The sequence below is a fragment of the Chrysemys picta genome, chromosome 2 (genome assembly GCF_011386835.1).
Source record: "Chrysemys picta bellii isolate R12L10 chromosome 2, ASM1138683v2, whole genome shotgun sequence".
Taxonomy (NCBI): Eukaryota; Metazoa; Chordata; order Testudines; family Emydidae; genus Chrysemys; species Chrysemys picta.
The window spans coordinates 151,257,882-151,277,991 of NC_088792.1; the positions used below are offsets into that span (position 1 = coordinate 151,257,882).

The window sequence follows — 20,110 nt, forward strand, 5'->3', positions numbered from 1 at the left end:
CAAGGACGCAACCCCATGCTCCGAGTGTCCCTAAGCCAGAACACTGGGCTAGATGGACCATTGGTCTGACTCAGTGTGGCCGTTCTTATGTTTCAATTCTACAGTCAGAACATACCTGACAAATTTGCTGATGCTGCACAAAGCAGAACTGAATCCAGCTCACTCTTCCTAAACTGCATGGGCTGAAAGAGATCCCGGCAACAAGACTTGTGCTTCAGCAGCCCTGAGCTGCCTGAACAGACCCTTTGTGGCCAGTGCAACCACCTATAATTTAGAGAATCCTTTAGGCCATTCTTAAGCAGCCAAGTACCAAATCGGCCCCTGGCAGCTGTGGGAATTAGGGGAGTACAAAGCCAGCTCTGGAACATCTGAGTACTGTCCCCTTGTGGTGAAGGCACAAAAGGCTATGTCAGCTTGAGCGCTACAGAGGACTAAACTTGAGTGAATAATGTTTTTTTGGGTCTGGGGCTGAATTGAATAATAATAATAATAAAAAAAAATCTGACCCAAAATGAAACTTTCAAAAGTTTTTGTCCAGTTGAAAAGCTGAAAAAAATTAATTTTCAACTGAATGAAATGTTTCTATACCTCTAAATGATATTTCCCCAGTGTTTTGATTCATTTAGAGTCAACCAAAATGTTTTCGGTCAACTTCAAATGATTTTGTTTTCCAATTTTTCATTTCGATTTGGCAGTTTCAGGTGTTTTTCACCTTTTTTTTTTTTAAATTGGCCAAATTTGGAATTGAATTCAAGCCCTGTTTTTTTAAATGAAAAACACAATTTGTTGAAAAAAATGATGCAAGCATTATAGAGGACCGCACAGACCACCTCAGGAAATCTGATCTAGCGAGAGCCTAATTCCTTTTCTTGATTGCAGGGTGTAGCACAACTGGGACTTACTCGTCCTGCTGGCGTTGTCGTTCCCATTGTCGTAGCTTGCTTGCCCTCCTTCATCGGTATCTGAGCGGTCCTGGCGCTCGTAGAGCCTTTCATTCTCGCTGGTTTTATCCCGGCTGGAGGTGGATCTCCGTCTGCGCCTTTTCCTCCTGTAGCCCCGTGGCATTGGCACCCCGATGTAAATGGAATGGTAGTCTGCAATGGAGAAAAAAGAAACCCACCAAGGAACTTTCCATGCAGAAGCAGGGCTCTGGGTGTACAAACCTCACAGCTTTTCACTTGTGGATAAAAGCCAGTTCTTCCATATGCTCTCCCCACCCCATTAGGCCTGAAACACCAAACATTACTATCATGCTAACAAAGATGTCTGGCTACTCCCAAACCCATCGATGCTATGGAGTCCACAAGTAGGCAAGCCCATGGGTTCTGCATCTCATCAGCACCCCTAGAAGCACCATAACATGCATCCCCACTGATACATCGGGGTGCAAGACTGTGCCAAACCATGTTTCGCCTCCACAAAGTACGTTTTTCCTTATTTAGATGGAAACGTGACAAATTTTATCCATTTTGCCTTGAATTTTGGCATCACTTCTCTATTCCATTACTCCAAGGAATATTACCCTGCAAAATAGTCTTCAGACCAACTGAACAGCCCTATTCTGAGACGTGCTGAGGTGCTACAGCTTCCACAGACTTCAACAGGAGTTGTGGGTGCTCAACACCTCTCAGGATCGGGCGTCAGCTGTCTAGTACGAAGTCTAAGGCAGTGGTTTCTCAACCTTCTCAAACTGTCCACCTCTTAGTCAAAGTCAAAAACGTTCATGTCCCCCTTACATTTAATATAAAAGAGTAAAAAAAGGTATCTAGGATAACAATAAGTCTTATTTGTGTATGTGCTTTGAGAAGTTGATAGAGAATACTGGACTTTGAAGAGTAAGGGTGTGTGAGGAGTGAGATTTTCTTTTCTTCCGAACAAATACGTTTTTCAATGCCTCGCAACCCCTTTGGTTGTCATGACCCATGAGCTGAGAAACATTGGTCTAGTGGATAGACAGGGCATTAGACTAGGACTCAGGATATCTGGGTTCAATTCACAGCTCAGCCACAGAGTCCCTGTGTGCCCATGAACATGTTACTTAGAGCTGTCCGGGGCCTTAGTTCTTCATCTATAAATGGAGATAGCACTTCCCTATCTCCCAGAAGGATTTGGGCGAACGAATCCATTAATGATTGTGACATACTGCAGTGATGAGGGCCATATAAGTAGGTAGGTAGGTAGGTAGATCAATCGATCACTGAAGTCAATGAGAGTTTTGCCATTGGACTTCAATGGGAGCAGAATCAGCCTCCCAAGGCAAATTGTGGAACACCTGGAATTTCTCTTACCTTCATCATCATCATATCTCTTCCTGGAGTTGCTGAGACCTCTTTCACTCAATCCATCATCCTCATCCATCATGACTGAACCACGAGAGGAGAGAGCTGAGGGATTCAAGGGGGGCGGGAAAGAAAGAAAAATAATTAGAACATGACTTTTAAGAAAAAATATTTTCATTTTAGATCAATAAGAGATTCTCTAGAGAGAGGCATCTAGCTCCACATCAGTGGAAAGAGACTATTATTAAAATTGTCATCTTTTTGGGGCAGGGGCCATCCTTTAGTTTTGTGTTTGTACAGTGCCTGGCACAGTGGGGCCAGGTCCTTTTTCTAGATGCTCCTGCAATATAAATAAATAATAAATCAATACTGACGAAGGCTGGAGTTTCTCGCCGATCCCCTGAGGTGGTTCTGCCGGATCTGGGCTAAGACATATTGCTGGGGAGCAGTGTGAAGGACGTTGCTTAATAAATGTTATTTGTGTTACAGTAGTGCCTACAGACCCCAACAGAGATGGCGACCATTGTGCTATGCACGGTACAATCAGCTGGTGAGAGACAGTCCTTGCCCCAAGAACTTACAGCCTAAATAGACAAAACAGGCAAAGCATTGGAGAGAAGAAGGTCTGAAGACATTGTTTCATTCTGTGTTTGTACAGGGCCTAGCAAAATGGGCAGCTGGTACATGACTGGGGCTCCTAGTTTCTACTGCAATATGCATAAATAATTACAAGGGAAATATTTAATGAACAAGAGGCCTAAATTCACAGAGGTGATTGGGTTTTTAATATTATTTCTGTAAGGGAACTAGCTAGCTTAGGAGGTTTGTAATGAGATACAGAAGCTATCCGAGCTGTAGGTACCTGATCCAACTGCCATTAAAGTCAAAGGAAAGGCTTCCCTTTTTATTACTCCTTATTATTTGTATTCCTGTAGCATGTAGGGGCTCTATCATGGACCTGGACCTCACTGTGCTAGGTGCTGTACAAACACAGAACAAAAAAACCCGGTCCTTTTGATTCTCCTTGTGGCTGCACCAGGCCATATATCACCAAGTTCAAATGTGACTCATTGCAATGGGTGATTAGGTAGCAACGGCTTTTGACGTTTGTCTGATGACTTGGGCAACATGAGGTTCTCAGCTCAGTTCCTAGCATCTACATCACAACCACCGATCCTAACTGGCTGTCTCAACAGAAAGGCCAAGAACTAGACAGGCCGTGGAGACTGAACTACCCAGTCACTCCTAGAGACAGACAGACACATATATGGCAATTTCCTGCCATATCTTTGGGAGAACTCATTGTGGGCCTGGGACTGTATGAAATTCCATTGGAGACGGTGACCACAGCCCTCCAGGAACGAAGAACAGTGGCTGGAGGCGGAGGGATGATTAGGCAAATTCACTCAGGTTTTAATATGTCCATAGGGGCACCGCCACCTGAAGAGGCTCATATATATTGCTTCAAACCGGATTCTCCAGAAGCTACTGGACAAAGAAAGGACTTTTGGATTAATAGCCTGAGTTTAAATTAAGGGCTCTCTCAGATCCAGCCAACAGACAGGACCTTCTGTCCAAGGCAGGGGCCAGGGGTCCCAATCCTTAGGGAAGGGTTGGAAGGACTGACACCTGTCATAGCCTAAAATTGGAGTTGGGGGCGGGTGGTGATCTCTGCAAGTGTGTACATATTAAACATATATTTTAATATGTTTTCTCTGTAATGCTTTCCCCTTAAAATAAAGGTGCTTGTTTAGAAAGAGCTGTGGGCTAACTTGTAACTGCTGGCAATTCCACCGGTCATAGGCTTTAAAGAGTATGCCAAGTGCAGATGCTGGCCTGGTTAGGCAGACTGGCTTGCTGGGGATATCACAGTTTTCAGAAGCGAAAGGCTAAAGCAGTCTAGTTGTTATAGTCGTGGGGCTGGGAGACAGGAGACCTGGGTTGTAGTGCAGACTTTGCTTTGAGACTTCTGGAAAGTCATTCCACCTCTTTGCTGAAGTTTTCCCCCCCAATCTTAAAAAAAAATGATACTGACCTCCCTTTATGAAGTGCTGTGAGGATGAAAAAAGTATATAAAAAAGTGATCTACAGATGCAAAGTATTATTGTCCTGCTGCTTCTCTTAAGTGGAATTTGCATTTTCATCATGCACCGACCCATTTTGGTAAATATTTGTCCTGCTTTTTGCTCATAATTCTCACATACGGTTTTATTTTGAATGGAGTTTTTGTGTTTTCATCAAGAATAGTAATTAGTTTCCTAATTATCTCACCTATAGTGATTGCCCTTCACACTTGATGAAGACAAGAGGATGGTTACTAGTAGTGGCAGTAAAATCAATGCCTTTCAAAGTCACTTTGAGAGTGATCAGATAGCCAGCTCTGGGCTCTGAGTACCATCACAAACTAATGGCCAGCTCTTGTTTTCTCAAGAGAAGGCATCAAACATTATCAGAGCTGATCAGTTTAAAAAAAAAAAAAGATTTGCAAAAGTAATAGTGAATAAAGTACTGAGTTTAGGTTGTTGAGGGAAGCGTGGTCATGTTATTCTCTATTTGCAAGCATTCGTTTAACTACCGGGTATGTCTGGAAGTGCAAAATCTTCACAAATGATTATTTGTCCATATATTCAGACCATTATCCCTGTTTAAAAGCTGCAGTCAGCCAATCAGGAAACAGAATAACCTTGTCATTTATCTTATCTTATTTATATTACAGTAGCATTGAGAAGCCCCAACCAAGCTTGGGGCTCTATTGTGATAGGTGCTGTGCAAAAACAATACAAGAGGTAGTCCTTGTCCCACATCGGTGAATCGGGGTTTATTTACAGTTTTTGTACTGATTTAACTAAAATCGATAGAAAGAAACCTATTTAGTTAAACTGGTGCAACCCCTAAGGGTGGACTGGTTATACTGGTATAAAGATGATGGCATATGCGTGCACTGACTGAGGACATTCCACCTGAAGTGGCATTTCTCATGTCAGACCAGGTTACAAAACAAGGGGCCTGCTCCAAAGCCTATTAAAATCAATGGGAGTCTTCAAATCAACTTTAGGGGCTTTGGATTGGGCTCATAGTGCCCAATCTTGCTGCTACTGAATTAAATGGTCTAGTTTCAATGGGAGACCCTAAATGATTCCTTCTTAGAAAGCAGAGCTCTTGGTGCATTTTGGGCTGAATCCTTAGATCCAGACTACGTCACTGTTATGCAGGCAAAATGTCTATTGACTCCGTGGGGGGTAGGGGGACTGTGCTTACATAAGCGCAGCTGGATTTGATCTCTGTATACGGCCAGGTCCATAAACAAGAACCTGGTCTGTCCATTGCACTTAGGGTACAAGTCAAGGGTATTTTACTAATAAAAAATAAAATGGATTCCCATTCCTAGATATGGGTGGGAGTGTTCTCTAGAGTCTCCTTTCTTTTTTTTTTTTTTTAATTTATGTTAGTGGGCTTGGCCCTAAAAAGTGAATCAATTTCAACCTCCTAGAACCCTACAGAAACAAACCAGCATGACAGCCCAACACACTGAGTAACCCTACAAAGACCAAGCCATTGCGCACAGCCCCATCACTCATAAGTAGCCTCACAATAATAAGCCAATGAGCCAAATATTCATTGTAACTGGAGAATAAAGACTTAGATAATAACCACACATCCCTTACAGAACACTTTTCAGCATAGATCTCAGGGTGCCTTACAAAGACGTGTCAGTGTCATTAGCCATAGCTGACAGATGAGGAGCTAATGTCAGAGGAGAGAACAGAATTTGGGTTTCTTGACTGCCAGCCTAGTCCTGAACCGTTGACATTCACTGGGGAGGCAGTGTAGGAACAGGGCTCAAAGAATTTTATTTAGGCCATAGAGATTAATACATGAATGTTGCAACACTCTTAAAAAAAACCACAATTGATTGGGTCCGATTTTCAGGACACCGGGACGCAAATTGCCAAGTTTGGGTATTTAGTTACCACAACGGTGTGCGCCAGATTGGGTATTTGCACATGCCAGTGTGTATCTAGCACCATTTATGTAGATAAACACTTTCTTTAGGATATGCAATTGTGCACACACTGAGTGCTCAAATTGCACTAGTGCAAATGTAACCTGACATCAGGCCTTGACTTCATGAAACTAAAGGTTATCTGGTTCCAGGATTTGAAGAGAAGATAGGAAAGTCATGTTAGAAAATGTGTAACAGAAAGGGTCTGAGCAATAAAAATGTCAGACTAGGATCTGGGATGGGCGACTCAGCTGATAGATGAGAAGAGGACCTGAAACAGTGACAGCCCCTTCCAGCGAACCCCCAAAGAAATCCCCACAATCTGAAACCAAGCAACCACATAAATAAACTTAATCCAAACCAGACCTTTTACCTTGAGAAGTGAGAATTGTCAGAGACTATGAGGTCCACAAGGGACTTGGTTATGGACATCAATTGTATATGGAAGGTGCTCAGATACTAGGAGATGGATGACCGTATAAAACCCTAAAGCCATTTAAAAGCTTTGCTGGCATAGCTATTTTGTTAGGGTTGTGATTTTTTTGTTTGTTTTGATTAACATGAACTAGCTATGCCTGCAAGAGCCCCAATATATGCAGTTACACCAGAAAAAACAGATTTTGCTGATATAACTTATTTTGTTTGTTGAACCAGAAAAAGCTTTACAAATCAAAAGGACTTATTTTGCTACTACAACTGCATCTACACCAGGAAGTTTTTACCACTATAGTTATACCGGCAAAACTTTTAAGTGTACATAAGAACAGCCATACTGGGTCAGACCAAAGGTCCATTTAGCCCAGTATCCTGTACTCTGACAGTGGCCCAGAGGGAATGAACAGAACAAGTAATCAAGTGATTTATTCCCGTCGCCCATCCAGATTCTGGCAAACAGAGACTAGGGACACCATCCCTGCTCATCCTGGCTAACAGCCATTGATGGACCTATCCTCCATGAATATATTTTTGAACCCTGTTATAGTCTTGGCCTTCACAACATCCTCTGGCAAGGAGTTCCACAGGTTGACTGTGTGTTGTGTGAAAAAAATACTTCCTTTTGTTTGTTTTAAAGCTGCTGCCTATTAACAAGACAAGGCCAAAGACAGAAAGGAACCGGCAGTGTTGGGGTATGAAAGGAGGGCAAAGAAACAAGTGATGGGTACCTGAGATGCAGAAGGGAATGAAAAGAATGGATCAGAGGGGTAGACTTCTTATGCCATATAGTGTACGAAATAACGATCCCTTCTAAACTGAAGGTAAATCAAGTCTAATTCCATTTTGGGGTCCTCAACAAACCAGCTGAGCTTAACTTTTCTGGTCTATGATGTGCGGTATTAGGATGTGCTGCCATGATGTTGTGCTCTTTCTAAATGCCTTTTTGAGTAGGGAGTCTTCTGAAGAGACTCATTTCGCATCTCTGCAAACAGCCCTTGTTAACATGGTCACCAAGACTCTGGCTAAACAGGAACAGATATAGTCTGTTTGTATGCTCAATTATTCTCTTGTCCTTTTCTTCTGGTTCACTAAGAGATGGATCTGGACAAAGGTGTTTCTATGGTCTGTTCTACACTTATCGGCAATCCCTCGGGTCTAGGATGATCTTTCACATGTTTTATTTTTCATGGGGCCTTTGGTGACTGAGGAATCCGATCCTTGAGCCACGGGCTCGTTGGCAGACATTGTAAGTGGTTTTGGAAGACAGGGTTGGGCCACAATTGCTGCGTGACAATTGTCTTTCTTTTATAGCGTTTTTCTGCAACCAGGGCAAGGCGGTTTTCCTCAAAAGTGGACGTTCCCTCTCTGACAAGTCTTCTCCAGTTATCCCTATCCTGGGCTGCTGTCTCCCAGTGTGGGGGGTCACTTATACTGACATAGCCATTAACCAGTCACGGATGTGCAAAAAACCCTACACCCTCTAGTGATGCAGCTATGGCAACAAAACCCCTAGTGTAGATGTAGCTATGCGATTAGAAGAGTGTCTCTGTCGGCACAGCTAGTGTTGTCAGGTAGGTGGTGTTCCTATATTGGCAGAAAAACCTCTTTCTGTTGACAGATGCTGCATCTACACTAGGCAGCTAAAACGCCTACTGTTGACATCTGATGCCCCTACACTAGGGGCCTATGCCAACACAGCTATGCTGCCATAGGCGCTGTAGTGTAGACACAGCCTAGAACTAACAGTATACTTTAGAGAGATTCATAATTAAACATATGCACATTTACTGCCCACGAAGACATTTCGGGGAATGTTGTGAGCAAACGAAAAAGGGGCGTGTGACCATGGAAACTGCTTCTCAAACGTACAGACTAACATTCTCTATCCATCAACATTACCACATTTGGAATGTTTCTATGTATCTAGATCCACACGCGCACACATTCAGATATTTTTGTTAGCTTCAGAGGTTTTAATCTCAATATACAGAACTTTATCTGCTTATATCTTAGCCCTGGTCTCTGTACTACAAAATGTCAGTATAATTATGTCACTCCGGGGTGTGGAAAAATCTACATGGATTATAACAACCTAGTCCCTGGTATAGATAGCTTGATGGGAGGGCTTCTCCCATCGACATACCGTCTCTCAGGGAGAAGTACCTAAGCTGACTAGAGAAGCTCTCCCATCGGTGTAAGTAGCATCTTCACTATGTGTACGTTGGTGCAGTGCTGTAAGTGTAGAAACCCCCTGAGCAGCTGCCAAGAATTTCAAAATAGAAATAACATTCCCTCTCCCTCTTCCAAGCCTACAGGAGAAAAAGTGGTCCAATAGTAACTATTGATGTAGTGGTTCAATGTAACTGCTGATTATCACATTGTTTTAAACATTTAGAGAGATTCCCACAGCAGGGGGTGGTGGTCCTAGAATTTCTATTTTTACAATAGAAATATATAAAGATGGGGGCGGGGGGAGATTTCCTCGTGTTTATGTGCATGAGTAGGATTTATAGACAAAATGACAACAGGTACTCTAGCATTATAAAGAGAGAGCGTCTCTCTTCAGATTAAAATACATAACATCTAAAATCTCTCATATTCCACAAGAACATTCCTTCAAAAATCGTGACAACTATGTGATAGATTCTATTATAGGGCACGAGGAAAACAAACATTACTTTTCTCAGAGGAGTTGTCATCTTATTACATACCAAAAGTGATATAATTAAGGGTACAACAACAATAGCAGTGAAGCTGTAGCAGCAGGAACTCTACAACTCCACCGAGGACCCTGGGTATTTACTTGAGCAGCTAGCCCATGCCACCACGATTATCATTATTTGGGCTAGCTGGATCAAAGGTGTCTCTACACATGCTGCAGTCACACCTCTGACTGCAGTGGAGACTTACCATAAAACACGGCTTAGGTGAACTTTATTGCACACACGTTATTAACCTGCACTGTTCGGACCCACAGTGTTCCATAAAAGAGCTCTAGTTTTAATAAGCAACCTTACCTTCTAATCCCTTGAAATGTTCAGAACTAAGCAGAGGGGGGTGTCCAGTAGCTGATTGGCAAAAGCTCTAGGACGAAAGAAAGTCCTGGGTGCTGTAGGGTGAGGAAGCCTAGTTTGTCTTGACAGAGAAAACTACTGATGCAAGCATGGTATTGACTTCGAATGTCAAAGGCGCTGCCGCTTCCTAGTTAAAATGTGTTTTGGGCAATGTTGATTGACTTTTAGAGCGGAGCAGCATCACGTCACAGGACACAAATAGATCTCAGTGGAGGATGTGACATGCGAACAAGCGAGGACCTAGCCTTGTACAGTCACAATAACGAATGACGGGAAAAACAGCAAGAGCATAAAAAACAAAGCCAACAAAATCTAACCTGGTCCCCCTTCTGTGCTGCCCAGGGCATCCTGTCTTGGGTGCATCAGTCTTGCTCGGATTGTCAGTTCCCCCTTTTGGACAGGAACTGCCTTCATTTTGTGTTTTGTACAGGGTCAAATATGCTGTCAGCACTTAAGAAACGATCAACAGTAATAATAATGGAGTAAAGTTGTATTGCACAGGATGGCCCAATAAAACCTATACATGAAAAGCCCCACTGAAGTCTATGGCAGCCTGATCAGATCAGGCTCATGGGCTTTTAGATAATTATAGTTACTTGTTTAAAAATAAAGAAAAAACAGATAATTGCATTCCAGGCCATTTAGCAATCTCCGAATTTTGTCTTTATAGTGAAATGTTCACAAAATGAGAGCTTCCACCCTAACTCCCCTCCCCCCACCCCCAAAGAACACCAAACTTTGAAAGCTTGTGTGTTTGGATGCGGGGGGGGGGGGGGGGGGGAATTGATCTTCACTGAAATGGCATTTTGAAAAGTCAAAGCTTTTGAAGGTTTCACCTGAGTATCAAACCAATTTTTGCTTAAAATGGGCCCAATTTCCACTCCCAAATGGCCTTCAAAAGAAATAATGGAACTAACATGATATTTGCTACCATCACATTGTTCACTCTGCTTGTGTGTTGCATCCCTTCCCTACCACGCTGTGTCATTCTTGTCTATTCAGATGAGAAGTTCATCAGGCAGTTATTCAGGTAAGTTCGGTTCTTTGGACAGCACCTAGCACTATGGGGTCATTGTCCACGATGGAGGCTCCTAGGCATCCAAATAATAAATAAAAAGAAATTCAAAAGTTGAATTTTTTTGTACAAACTTGAACGTATTTTGTGACACAAACACAATAAAAAAACCTCACATTTCAAGGTATTTAAGATTTCATTGAAAGGATATCAGACAGCCCGAGTTAAAACCACACATCTTTATAATTTGGAATATTGCATATAGATTAAGAGCTTGATTTTCAACTCCACCAGGCAAAGCTCCCACTGAAGTCGAGGGCACTGTGAGAACTCAGGAGCACTGAAAATCAGGGCTGCGTGTACGCTCTTCCTGACCCAGCAAACGTTTATGCAGGTGGTTAACTTTGTGCATGGTGTGGTCTCACTGAATGCTTCCAGTTAAGCTCATGCCTAAGGTTACGTCTACACTGCAATAAAAGACACATGGCAGGGTGGCAGCTGGCCCAAGTCAGCTGATTTAGGATAGCGGGGCTAAAAATAGCAGTGTAGACGTTCAGGCTCAAAATGGAGCCTGGGCTCTGAGACCCTGCGAGGGTCTCAGAGCCTGAACATCTACCCTGCTATTTTAGCTCCAAAGGCTGGGCCCTGTGACCCTGAGTTAGCTGACCCAGGCTCTGAGGATCGGTGCTGCTGGGTTTTTATTGCAGTGTAGACATACTCTAAGTGTCTGCAGGATCTGGCCCTTTCAATAAGGCTTCTGTTCCTACATCACTTAGATGCTGTTGTTGAAAATCCCTTCCGGCACTAAGGGTCTGATTCGGCAAGGTGCTGAGCATCCTCAATGCTTATCGAGTTCCATAAGGATGGAGGGCACTCAGCACTCGAAGGATCTGGAGTTAAACAAGCAGTCATGAAGTCCAGACTCCTGAATTGCACAAATCACAGTATGAATTTTAAATTATGATGTAGGTGCAGCCATACCAACGACAGGGCCCCCGTCCTGATAGAGGAGGGCTTTCGAAAAAACCAAGCTGAGAGTAACCTCTGCCTCTGCTCTCTCTGAGGCAGGAGAGCATGCACTGAGAATGAACTGCTGTGTCATGCAGGGCTTTGGGGCATCTACCAGCTGCTTGCAATGGCTGCAAGTCTGGCCCCACAGTGATGTATGGAAAACCATTGCCCGTTGACCCTTCTCTGTTTGAATGAGGACATTATCACTGCACTGATTGCACAGAGGCCTGGACCAAAACCATGGATTAGAACCACTGCTTAAAATCTTACGTTTGTTGGGCCCATTAGAAATAGGGATCATCTGGAAATTTCAGATCAGGGCTCCGATTTTTAACACCCTAGAGTTCTGATGTGTTCTGAGCTAGTATTTTTCATTTGGGTTTCTCTCATATGGAACCGTGCATTTCCAATGGGCTTCTGTTCTAAATCCTCCACTGATCCAAGTTCTGATCTTATCTTGGGTTTGTTATGATCCCCCAAAGTGGGTGAGTTTCATGTGGCTTTAGGTTTTACTGCAATTACTGCACACAGCCCTGTGCTCTACACGAATACATCCATTTATATGCACACACACTGATTATCTGAGCTGTCCAGTTATATTTCACGCCTGGGCTGTTCAGATCTACTTATCCTTTTAACATGAAATATCAATAAATCTGCATCACAACTGTCAATATAATTTCTGGATAGCTGGTCACATTGGTAAGGAGAAACGGGAATGGGAAGTGACATTTTGCAGCTTAAGATAATGTGATAGGGGCTTCCCCGCTCCCTTCTCCCCCAGTTCCTTTTGGGAGATTATTCCACACACTCTTTTTCTGATATTTGGCCTAAAGCTTCTTTTGCTTTCATCCCCCTGGTGATAGTTAAACACCATCCTGCACCGTTTTGCTCCCTCCTTAGTGTTTTAGCCCTTCTAACTCACTCTCACTCACTCATGCCCGTCACCCCAGTTGGGGTATGGGCCGCCAACCACAGATCTCCAGAGTCCTTTATCCTGGGCCATTTGCTCTAGCTGGTTCCAGGTATAGCCCATTTTTATGCTATCAGCCTGAAGGTCGCGTCGCCAGGTGTTTCTTGGACGGCCTCTTTTCCGCTTGCCTTGGGGGTTCCACCGCAATGCCTGTCTAGTGATGTTGGTTGGCTGCTTGCGTAGTGTGTGTCCTATCCAACCCCACCTTCTCCTTCTAATTTCTTCCTCTGCTGGAAGTTGATGGGTCCTCTCCAAGAGGTAGATGTTGCTGATGGTGTCTGGCCAGCGGATCTGGAGAATCCTTCTAAGGCAACTATTTATGAAGGTCTGGATCTTCCTGGTGGTTGTTTTAATTATCCTCCAGGTTTCAGCTCCATATAATAAGACTGATTTCACGTTGGAATTGAACAGTCTAATCTTTGTTGCCAAAGACAGCTCTCTAGAGCTCCAGATGTTCTTGAGCTGTAAGAAAGCTGCTCTTGCCTTACCAATCCTTGCTTTGATGTCTGCATCCATGCCACCCTGTTGGTCGATGATACTGCCTAGGTAGGTGAAGGACTGCACTTCTTCCAGAGGGCTTCCATTCAGTGTGACTGGGTCGTTACTGATGGAGTTAATCTTGAGGATCTTGGTCTTGTCCTTGTGGATGTTGAGGCCAACCTGTGATGACATGGCTGCCCTTCTAACACTTGTACGCAATTTTCTTGGAATTGAAAATGAAAACGATCCATTTCTGGAGACAAAATTGCACGGTAATAGGGATTAATCCTGCATTTGCTGGGGCATGGACTTGCCTCTTACTCCTAGACACCTTTCCCATCTCTACTTCCTATGGTTCTGGTATTCTAAAGGCTAAAGCAGCATGACTAGGAGCCAGGACTCCTGGGTTCTCTTTCTGATTCTGCCACTGACCTTGGGCAAATCAATTAACTTTTCTATACCAATCAGTAACATTTACTCACTTCACAGGTATGTTCTGAGTTTTAATTAGTTTTTCCTAAAGTGTATAAGTGCCAGGGATCTCAAAACAAATTCAAGTTTACACACCATCCCCTGTTAGTGCATCTTTAAACAGTCTGCAAATCCATCTCCCTGGAGACTCCTCTGAACATCACAAACTTCTAACCTGCTTTGAACCGCTGCCATTGCAGAAAAACTAAACCTGGCCCCAAACTATTTCTTTACTCAACACATGGATTCCTCCCCAACCTATGCCCTGAAATTATACTGATCTGAGGTGCAAGATGGGTCCTGTATCAGTAACAGGTTTAAGGTCCAATATCATTAGTTTAAAGGGCTGGATATCCCATAGAAGAATCCTCCCTTTGCACGGCATTTGTTTCTAACCTTGGTAAATTGGAAAGCATCAGACTAACACTGACATTCTGGGTTTAGGTCATTTAAGAGTTTCATTCATTATTTTTATATTACTGTGGCCCCTACATACTGCAAGCAAGATCAGAGCTCTATTTGTTGTAGATGCTTTACATTCAATCTGGTCAGGAATTTTTCAGTAAAACGCTAATTTGTTTAAACCAAAACTTTTCATGAGAAAGAGTCAGTTTCAACAAAGTTAGGCACGCAAAAATGTAAAAAAAAAAAAACAACTTTTCAAATTCTCAAAACATCCCATTTTGACATTTTCTAAGTGAAACATTTCAGTTTTCCAGTTCCAAATACAGTAACCTTGTTTTCACATGTATGCTAATTATAGAACATTTTTTTTAAATGGTCAAAAATCAAACAAAATTATCAAAACTAAACATTTTGATTGAATTGAACTTTCCCTCCTCTCCCTTCAGATTTTCAGTTTGTAGAAGTTTTCAAAACTTTGATTTTTGGTCCCAATTTGGGCTGGGAAAAATTTCTGAAATCTCAAAAATTTTAATGGGATAGGGAAATCATTTCCTGTCAAACTCTCCTGTGCAGACACATAGGAAGACACAGTCTATGCCCCAAAGATTTTACAAGACAAGACGGACTAAGGGTAGGGGAAAAGAAATCTCTCTATTTTACAGATGGGAAACTGAGGCACAAGAGGGGAAGTGACTTGACCAAGGTTACACAGGGAGTCTCAGGCAGAGCTGGGAGTTGAATCCACATCTCCCAAGTCCAGTTCATTGCCTTAACCACAAGACCAGTGCACCACACCCCATTTCTAACTCCCTGCTAGCAGGGAATCTCAATCGCTCAACCTCAGGTTACCTGGCTACCTATAATTCTTAGTCCTTGTCTATAACGAAGTGACAATATACAACAGTTCTGCCCCCAGAGAAATTCTACATACTAAATTACAATGCAACCATTTTTAGTAGTAGTGTGACGTTGTGCAGTCTATATGGTTTTATAAAAATATGATAATAAGTGAATATAATGTAACTGGGATATGCTTCGTGCAAAAGGTCTCTTGTAAGGTATCATTACAAAGCTTATAATCTACTGAGTGTGATCATCCTATTTATATAAATGTACCACTCTTGTATCTGAAACTAGAAATATGAAATATAACTCTGAGGGCCTATTGTAATTATGCAAAGTGTAGGCCATTAATGGTGGTTTGGAATCTTGATGACTCCCATTAACCAGGACCATTGTCTGCAGATGGCTGTGTTTTACCTGTGAGTCTTCCTGTATATGTGTGTGCTGGCAAGTGGGCAATGAAGTCTTGCAGTGACATGTGATCATGTCACCTGAACTGGAATCCATCTTTAACCTGGTGCTTTTCCAGTGAGGGGGGGTGGAAACCCAGAGGGACAAAGGGTTCCCGCCTTATGCCAAAGATATATAAAGGGGTGGAACAGAACAAAGTGAGGAGAGAAGAGCCATCATGAAGAATTCCCTAGCTACCACCTAAGCTGGAACAAGAGCTGTAAATTAATGGAGATATCCTATCTCCTAGAACTGGAAGGGACCTTGAAAGGTCATCGAGTCCAGCCCCCTGCCTTCACTACCAGGACCAAGTACTGATTTTGCCCCAGATCCCTAAGTGGCCCCCTCAAGGATTGAACTCACAACCCTGGGTTTAGGGGAAAGAATTGTGCCCAGGCCTGGAAGGTGTCCAGTCCGAGGAAGAAACTTACTGAAGCATCTCTAAGGGTGAGATTATCTGTATTTAGTTTGATTAGACACAGATTTGCACATTTTATTTTATTTTGTTTGGTGACTTACTTTGTTCTGTCTGTTACTGCTTGGACCCACTTAAATCCTACTTTCTGTATTTAATAAAATCACTTTTTACTTATTAATTAACTCAGAGTATGTATTAATACCTGGGGGAGCAAACAGCTGTGCATATCTCTCGATCAGTGTTATAGAGGGTGAACAATTTATGAGTTTATCCTGTATAAGCTTTATACAGGGTAAAACGGATTTATTTGGGTTTAGACCCCATTGGGAGTTGGGCATCTGAGTGCTAAAGACAAGCACACTTCTGTGAGCTATTTTCAGGTAAACCTGCAGCTTTGGGGCAAGTAATTCAGACCCTGGGTCTTTGTTGGAGCAGACGGGAGTGTCCGGCTCAGCAAGACAGGGCGCTGGAGTCCTGAGCTGGCAGGGAAAACGGGAGCAGAGGTTGTCTTGGCGCATCAGGTGGCAGCTCCCAAGAGGGTTTTTGTGATCCAACCCGTCACAAGTAGATTCTTTTTTAAAGTTCTGACACTAGGATTTTGAGAGACCCCAGGGACAACTCACCTTTAGTGCCACAGAAGCTGCATCCTGTTTATCCCAAACATGGAGTTGTCCCTTTGTCTGAAGGGACAGATTTCTCTCCGAATTGTATGTTAAGAATGGTTTAGTGAAAAGCAGAGACAGACAGTATTTTTCCTGTCCACAAGATGGTACTACAGCCCCACAATTTCCCTCACCACATGCCATGCAGCAATGTGCTGTTGGTGTAATCCACATCATTACTCATTTTACCCTGTGTGTTTATCAGGCTCCATTTTTCTCTTCAGCCTTTATGAAACCCTCACGTTCCCAGATCTCTCCATGGCAGTCATCTCACAGCCGGGCCTCTCTCCACATGTGCCTGGGGTGAGCGCTACTGAAAAGGTTACTCCTGAAATGTTAAGGGGAGAGGGCAAAAAAAATTGTTACATAGCTCATAAAAATTTCTAGAAATTGTTTTTTAAACTTATTCGTCTGTGCTTTCAGGCATATACTTTCCTGAACATAATCCCATTTTTAAAAACTTATTATTATTATTAATCTTCACTGGGAGAAAATACCAAATTCTACAGGGTTCTTTAATCTAGCAGAAAAAGGCAGAACAAGAATCAACGTCTGGAAGCTGAAGTCAGACAAATACAAACTGGAAGCGAGGCGTACATTTATAGCAGTGAGGATGACTAACCATTGGAGCAAAATGCCAAGGGAAGTGGTGGACTCACCATCTCTTGATGTCTTCAAGTCAACCCCGGAGGTCTTTCTGGGAGATATGCTAGAGCCAAACACAAGCTTTTGGACTCAGCACAGGGGTAACTGAGTGCAGTTTAATGGCCTGGGCTATTCAGATTAGATGATCTGATTGTCCCTTCTGGCCTTAAATAATAAATTCATAGAGTTTAAGTACAAACAATGTGCTCATAAAATTGGTATCTTCATACTCAGCACATCTTCTCCCTACAAGTGCTGTGCTTCAGAGGGGTCTGTGGACCTTTTACACCAGCTCTGCACAGGGGTAAGTTGCTCTACTCAGCTGAGTCACTTCTGCTGATTTTAATGAGACACAGATGCTTGCCTTGTTATCCCTGTGCAGCAGCTGCAGCTATGGGAGGGTCAGCTGGATTCTAAGCAGTCTCATGCATCAGCCACAGAGCAAACAGCTAGGGTCAGACTGCAGAATCTTTATCCATGTAAGCAGTGGCAAGAACAGTGTCAGCTTTTCAGAGTCCAGGCTCCGTTTGCAGTGCTAGCCCTTAGAAAAACCACCCTTTGTCTTATAAGGGAGTGAAAGCAATTGGGAGGGACTAATATTTGAGCCCCTTATCTGATTCATCATATGTTCTGGTTTCTCCTGTCCCTAACCAGATTCCTCCACCTATGAATGTGATTGCTGTGGGAACTCCACCCCACTCTCCATTCACACACTCCTCTTAAGGGCAGGGCTCTCCTAACTCTATGTAATTAACACACACTCTACTTATAATCACTATGCAGAGTTTAATAGTCCCTTCTATTTATACTGCATATTCCATCTGAAGGATTTCAAGATTTCCAGAAAGTCAGCCCTGTCCTTCTCCCGTTGATGCCTCAGGAGTTTTCCCTTTGACTTTAATGGCTTGCAGGCCTGTAACATATACGGATAGCATCCCAAAAACAACAAGGAGTCTGGTGGCACCTTAAAGACTAACACATTGATTTGGGCATAAGCTTTCGTGGGTAAAAACCTCACTTCTTCAGATGCATAGAGTGAAAGTTACAGATGCAGGCATTATATACTGACACATGGAGAGAAGGGAGTTACTTCGCAAGTGGAGAACAAGTGTTGATAGGGCCAATTCAATCAGGGTGGATGTAGTCTACTCCCAATAATAGATGAGGAGGTGTCAATTCCAGGAGAGGAAAAGCTGCTTCTGTAATGAGCCAGCCACTCCTAGTCCCTATTCAAGCCCAGATTAATGGTGTTAAATTTGCAAATGAATTTTAGTTCTGCTGTTTCTCTTTGAAGTCTATTTCTGAAGTTTTTTTGTTCAATGATACTGACTTTTAAATCTGTAATAGAATGACCAGGGAGATTGAAGTGTTCACTTACTGGCTTTTGTATGTTACCATTCCTGATGTCCGATTTGTGTCCATTTATTCTTTTGAGGAGGGACTGTCCAGTTTGGCCAATGTACATGGCAGAGGGGCATTGTTGGCACATGATGGCATATATAACATTAGTAGATGTGCAGGTGAATGAGCCCTTGATGGTGTGGCTGATGTGGTTGGGTCCTCTGATGGTGTCACCAGAATAGAGATGGGGACAGAGTAGGCAACGAGGTTTGCTACAGGGATTGGTTCCTGGGTTGGTGTTTCTTTGGTGTGTAATTGCTGGTGAGTATTTGCTTCAGGTTGGGGGGTTGTCTGTAAGTGAGGACTGGCCTGCCTCCCAAGGTCTGTGAGAGTGAGGGATCATTTTCCAGGATAGGTTGTAGATCGTGGATAATGCACTGGAGAGGTTTTAGCTGGAAGCTGTATGTGATGGCCAGTGGTGTTCTGTTATTGTCCTTGTTGGGCCTTTCCTGTAGTAGGTGATTTCTGGGTACCCGTCTTGCTCTGTCAATCTGTTTCCTCACTTCCCCAGGTGGGTATTATAGTTTTAAGAATGCTTGATAAAGATCTTGTAGGTGTTTGTCTCTGTCTGAGGGGTTGGAGCAAATTCAGTTGTATCTTAGGGCTTGGCTGTAGACAATGGATCGTGTGATGTGTCTTGGATGGAAGCTGGAGGCATGTAGGTACGTATAACGGTCAGTAGGTTTCCTGTATAGGGTGGTGTTTATGTGACCATCACTTATTTGCACTGTAGTGTTCAGGAAGTGGATCTCTTGTGTGGACTGGTCCAGACTGAGGTTGATGGTGGGGTGGAAATTGTTGAAGTCCAGGTGGAATTCTTCAAGGGCCTCCTTTCCGTGGGTCCATATGATGAAGATGTCATCAATGTAGCGCAAGTAGAGGAGGGGCACTAGGGGACAAGAGCTGAGGAAGCATTGTTCTAAGTCAGCCATAAAAATGTTGGCATACTGTGGGCCATGCGGGTACCCATAGCAGTGCCACTGACTTGAAGGTATAAGTTGTCCCCAAATCTGAAGTGGTTGTGGGTGAGGACAAAGTCACAAAGCTCAGCCACCAGGCGTGCTGTGGCCTCATCAGGGATACTGTTCCTGACAGCTTGTAGTCCATCCTCATGTGGAATATTGGTGTAAAGTGCTTCTACATCCATGGTGGCCAGGATGGTGTTTTCAGGAAGAACACCAACGCATTGTAGTTTCCTCAGGAAGTCGGTGGTGTCTCGAAGGTAGCTGGGAGTGCTGGTAGCATAGGGTCTGATGAGAGAGTCCAAATAGCCAGATAATCCTGCTATAAGAGTGCCAATGCCTGAGATGATGGGGCATCCAGGGTTCTTCAAGTCAGTGGCACTGCTATTGGTACCCGCATGACCCCACAGTATATAATGCCTGCATCTGTAACTTTCACTCTATGCTTCTGAAGAAGTGAGGTTTTTACCCACGAAAGCTTATGCCCAAATAAATCTGTTAGTCTTTAAGGTGCCACCAGACTCCTTGTTGTTTTTGTAGATACAGACTAACATGGCTACCCCCTGATACTTGATAGCATCCC

At 43.2% G+C, this 20,110-nt stretch overlaps 2 protein-coding genes across 6 annotated transcripts in view; both read right to left on the bottom strand.

Annotated features, from left to right (window-relative positions):
* SLC4A5 (solute carrier family 4 member 5) overlaps nucleotides 1-16,845 on the bottom strand; it is a 133,578-nt gene extending 116,733 nt beyond the window's left edge. For 4 of the 5 annotated variants that reach the window (XM_065584401.1, XM_065584399.1, XM_042859280.2 and 1 more), the window contains exons 1-4: nucleotides 10,709-13,503; nucleotides 10,109-10,241; nucleotides 2,289-2,384; nucleotides 903-1,094 (exon numbers count right to left, since the gene is read on the bottom strand). In XM_065584401.1, coding sequence (XP_065440473.1) covers nucleotides 903-1,094; nucleotides 2,289-2,384; nucleotides 10,109-10,205 — 385 coding nt within the window. In that variant the 5' untranslated portion in view covers nucleotides 10,206-10,241; nucleotides 10,709-13,503. Of the gene's footprint in view, nucleotides 1-902; nucleotides 1,095-2,288; nucleotides 2,385-10,108; nucleotides 10,242-10,708; nucleotides 13,504-16,708 lie in introns of those variants that run through there. The other variant, XM_065584400.1, reaches the window with a different exon arrangement.
* LOC101942087 (tetraspanin-15-like) overlaps nucleotides 16,712-20,110 on the bottom strand; it is a 232,371-nt gene continuing 228,972 nt past the window's right edge. The window contains exon 9 of the mRNA XM_065584408.1: nucleotides 16,712-16,847. Within this exon, the coding sequence (XP_065440480.1) occupies nucleotides 16,842-16,847 (6 nt within the window). The 3' untranslated portion in view covers nucleotides 16,712-16,841. The remainder of the gene's footprint in view (nucleotides 16,848-20,110) is intronic.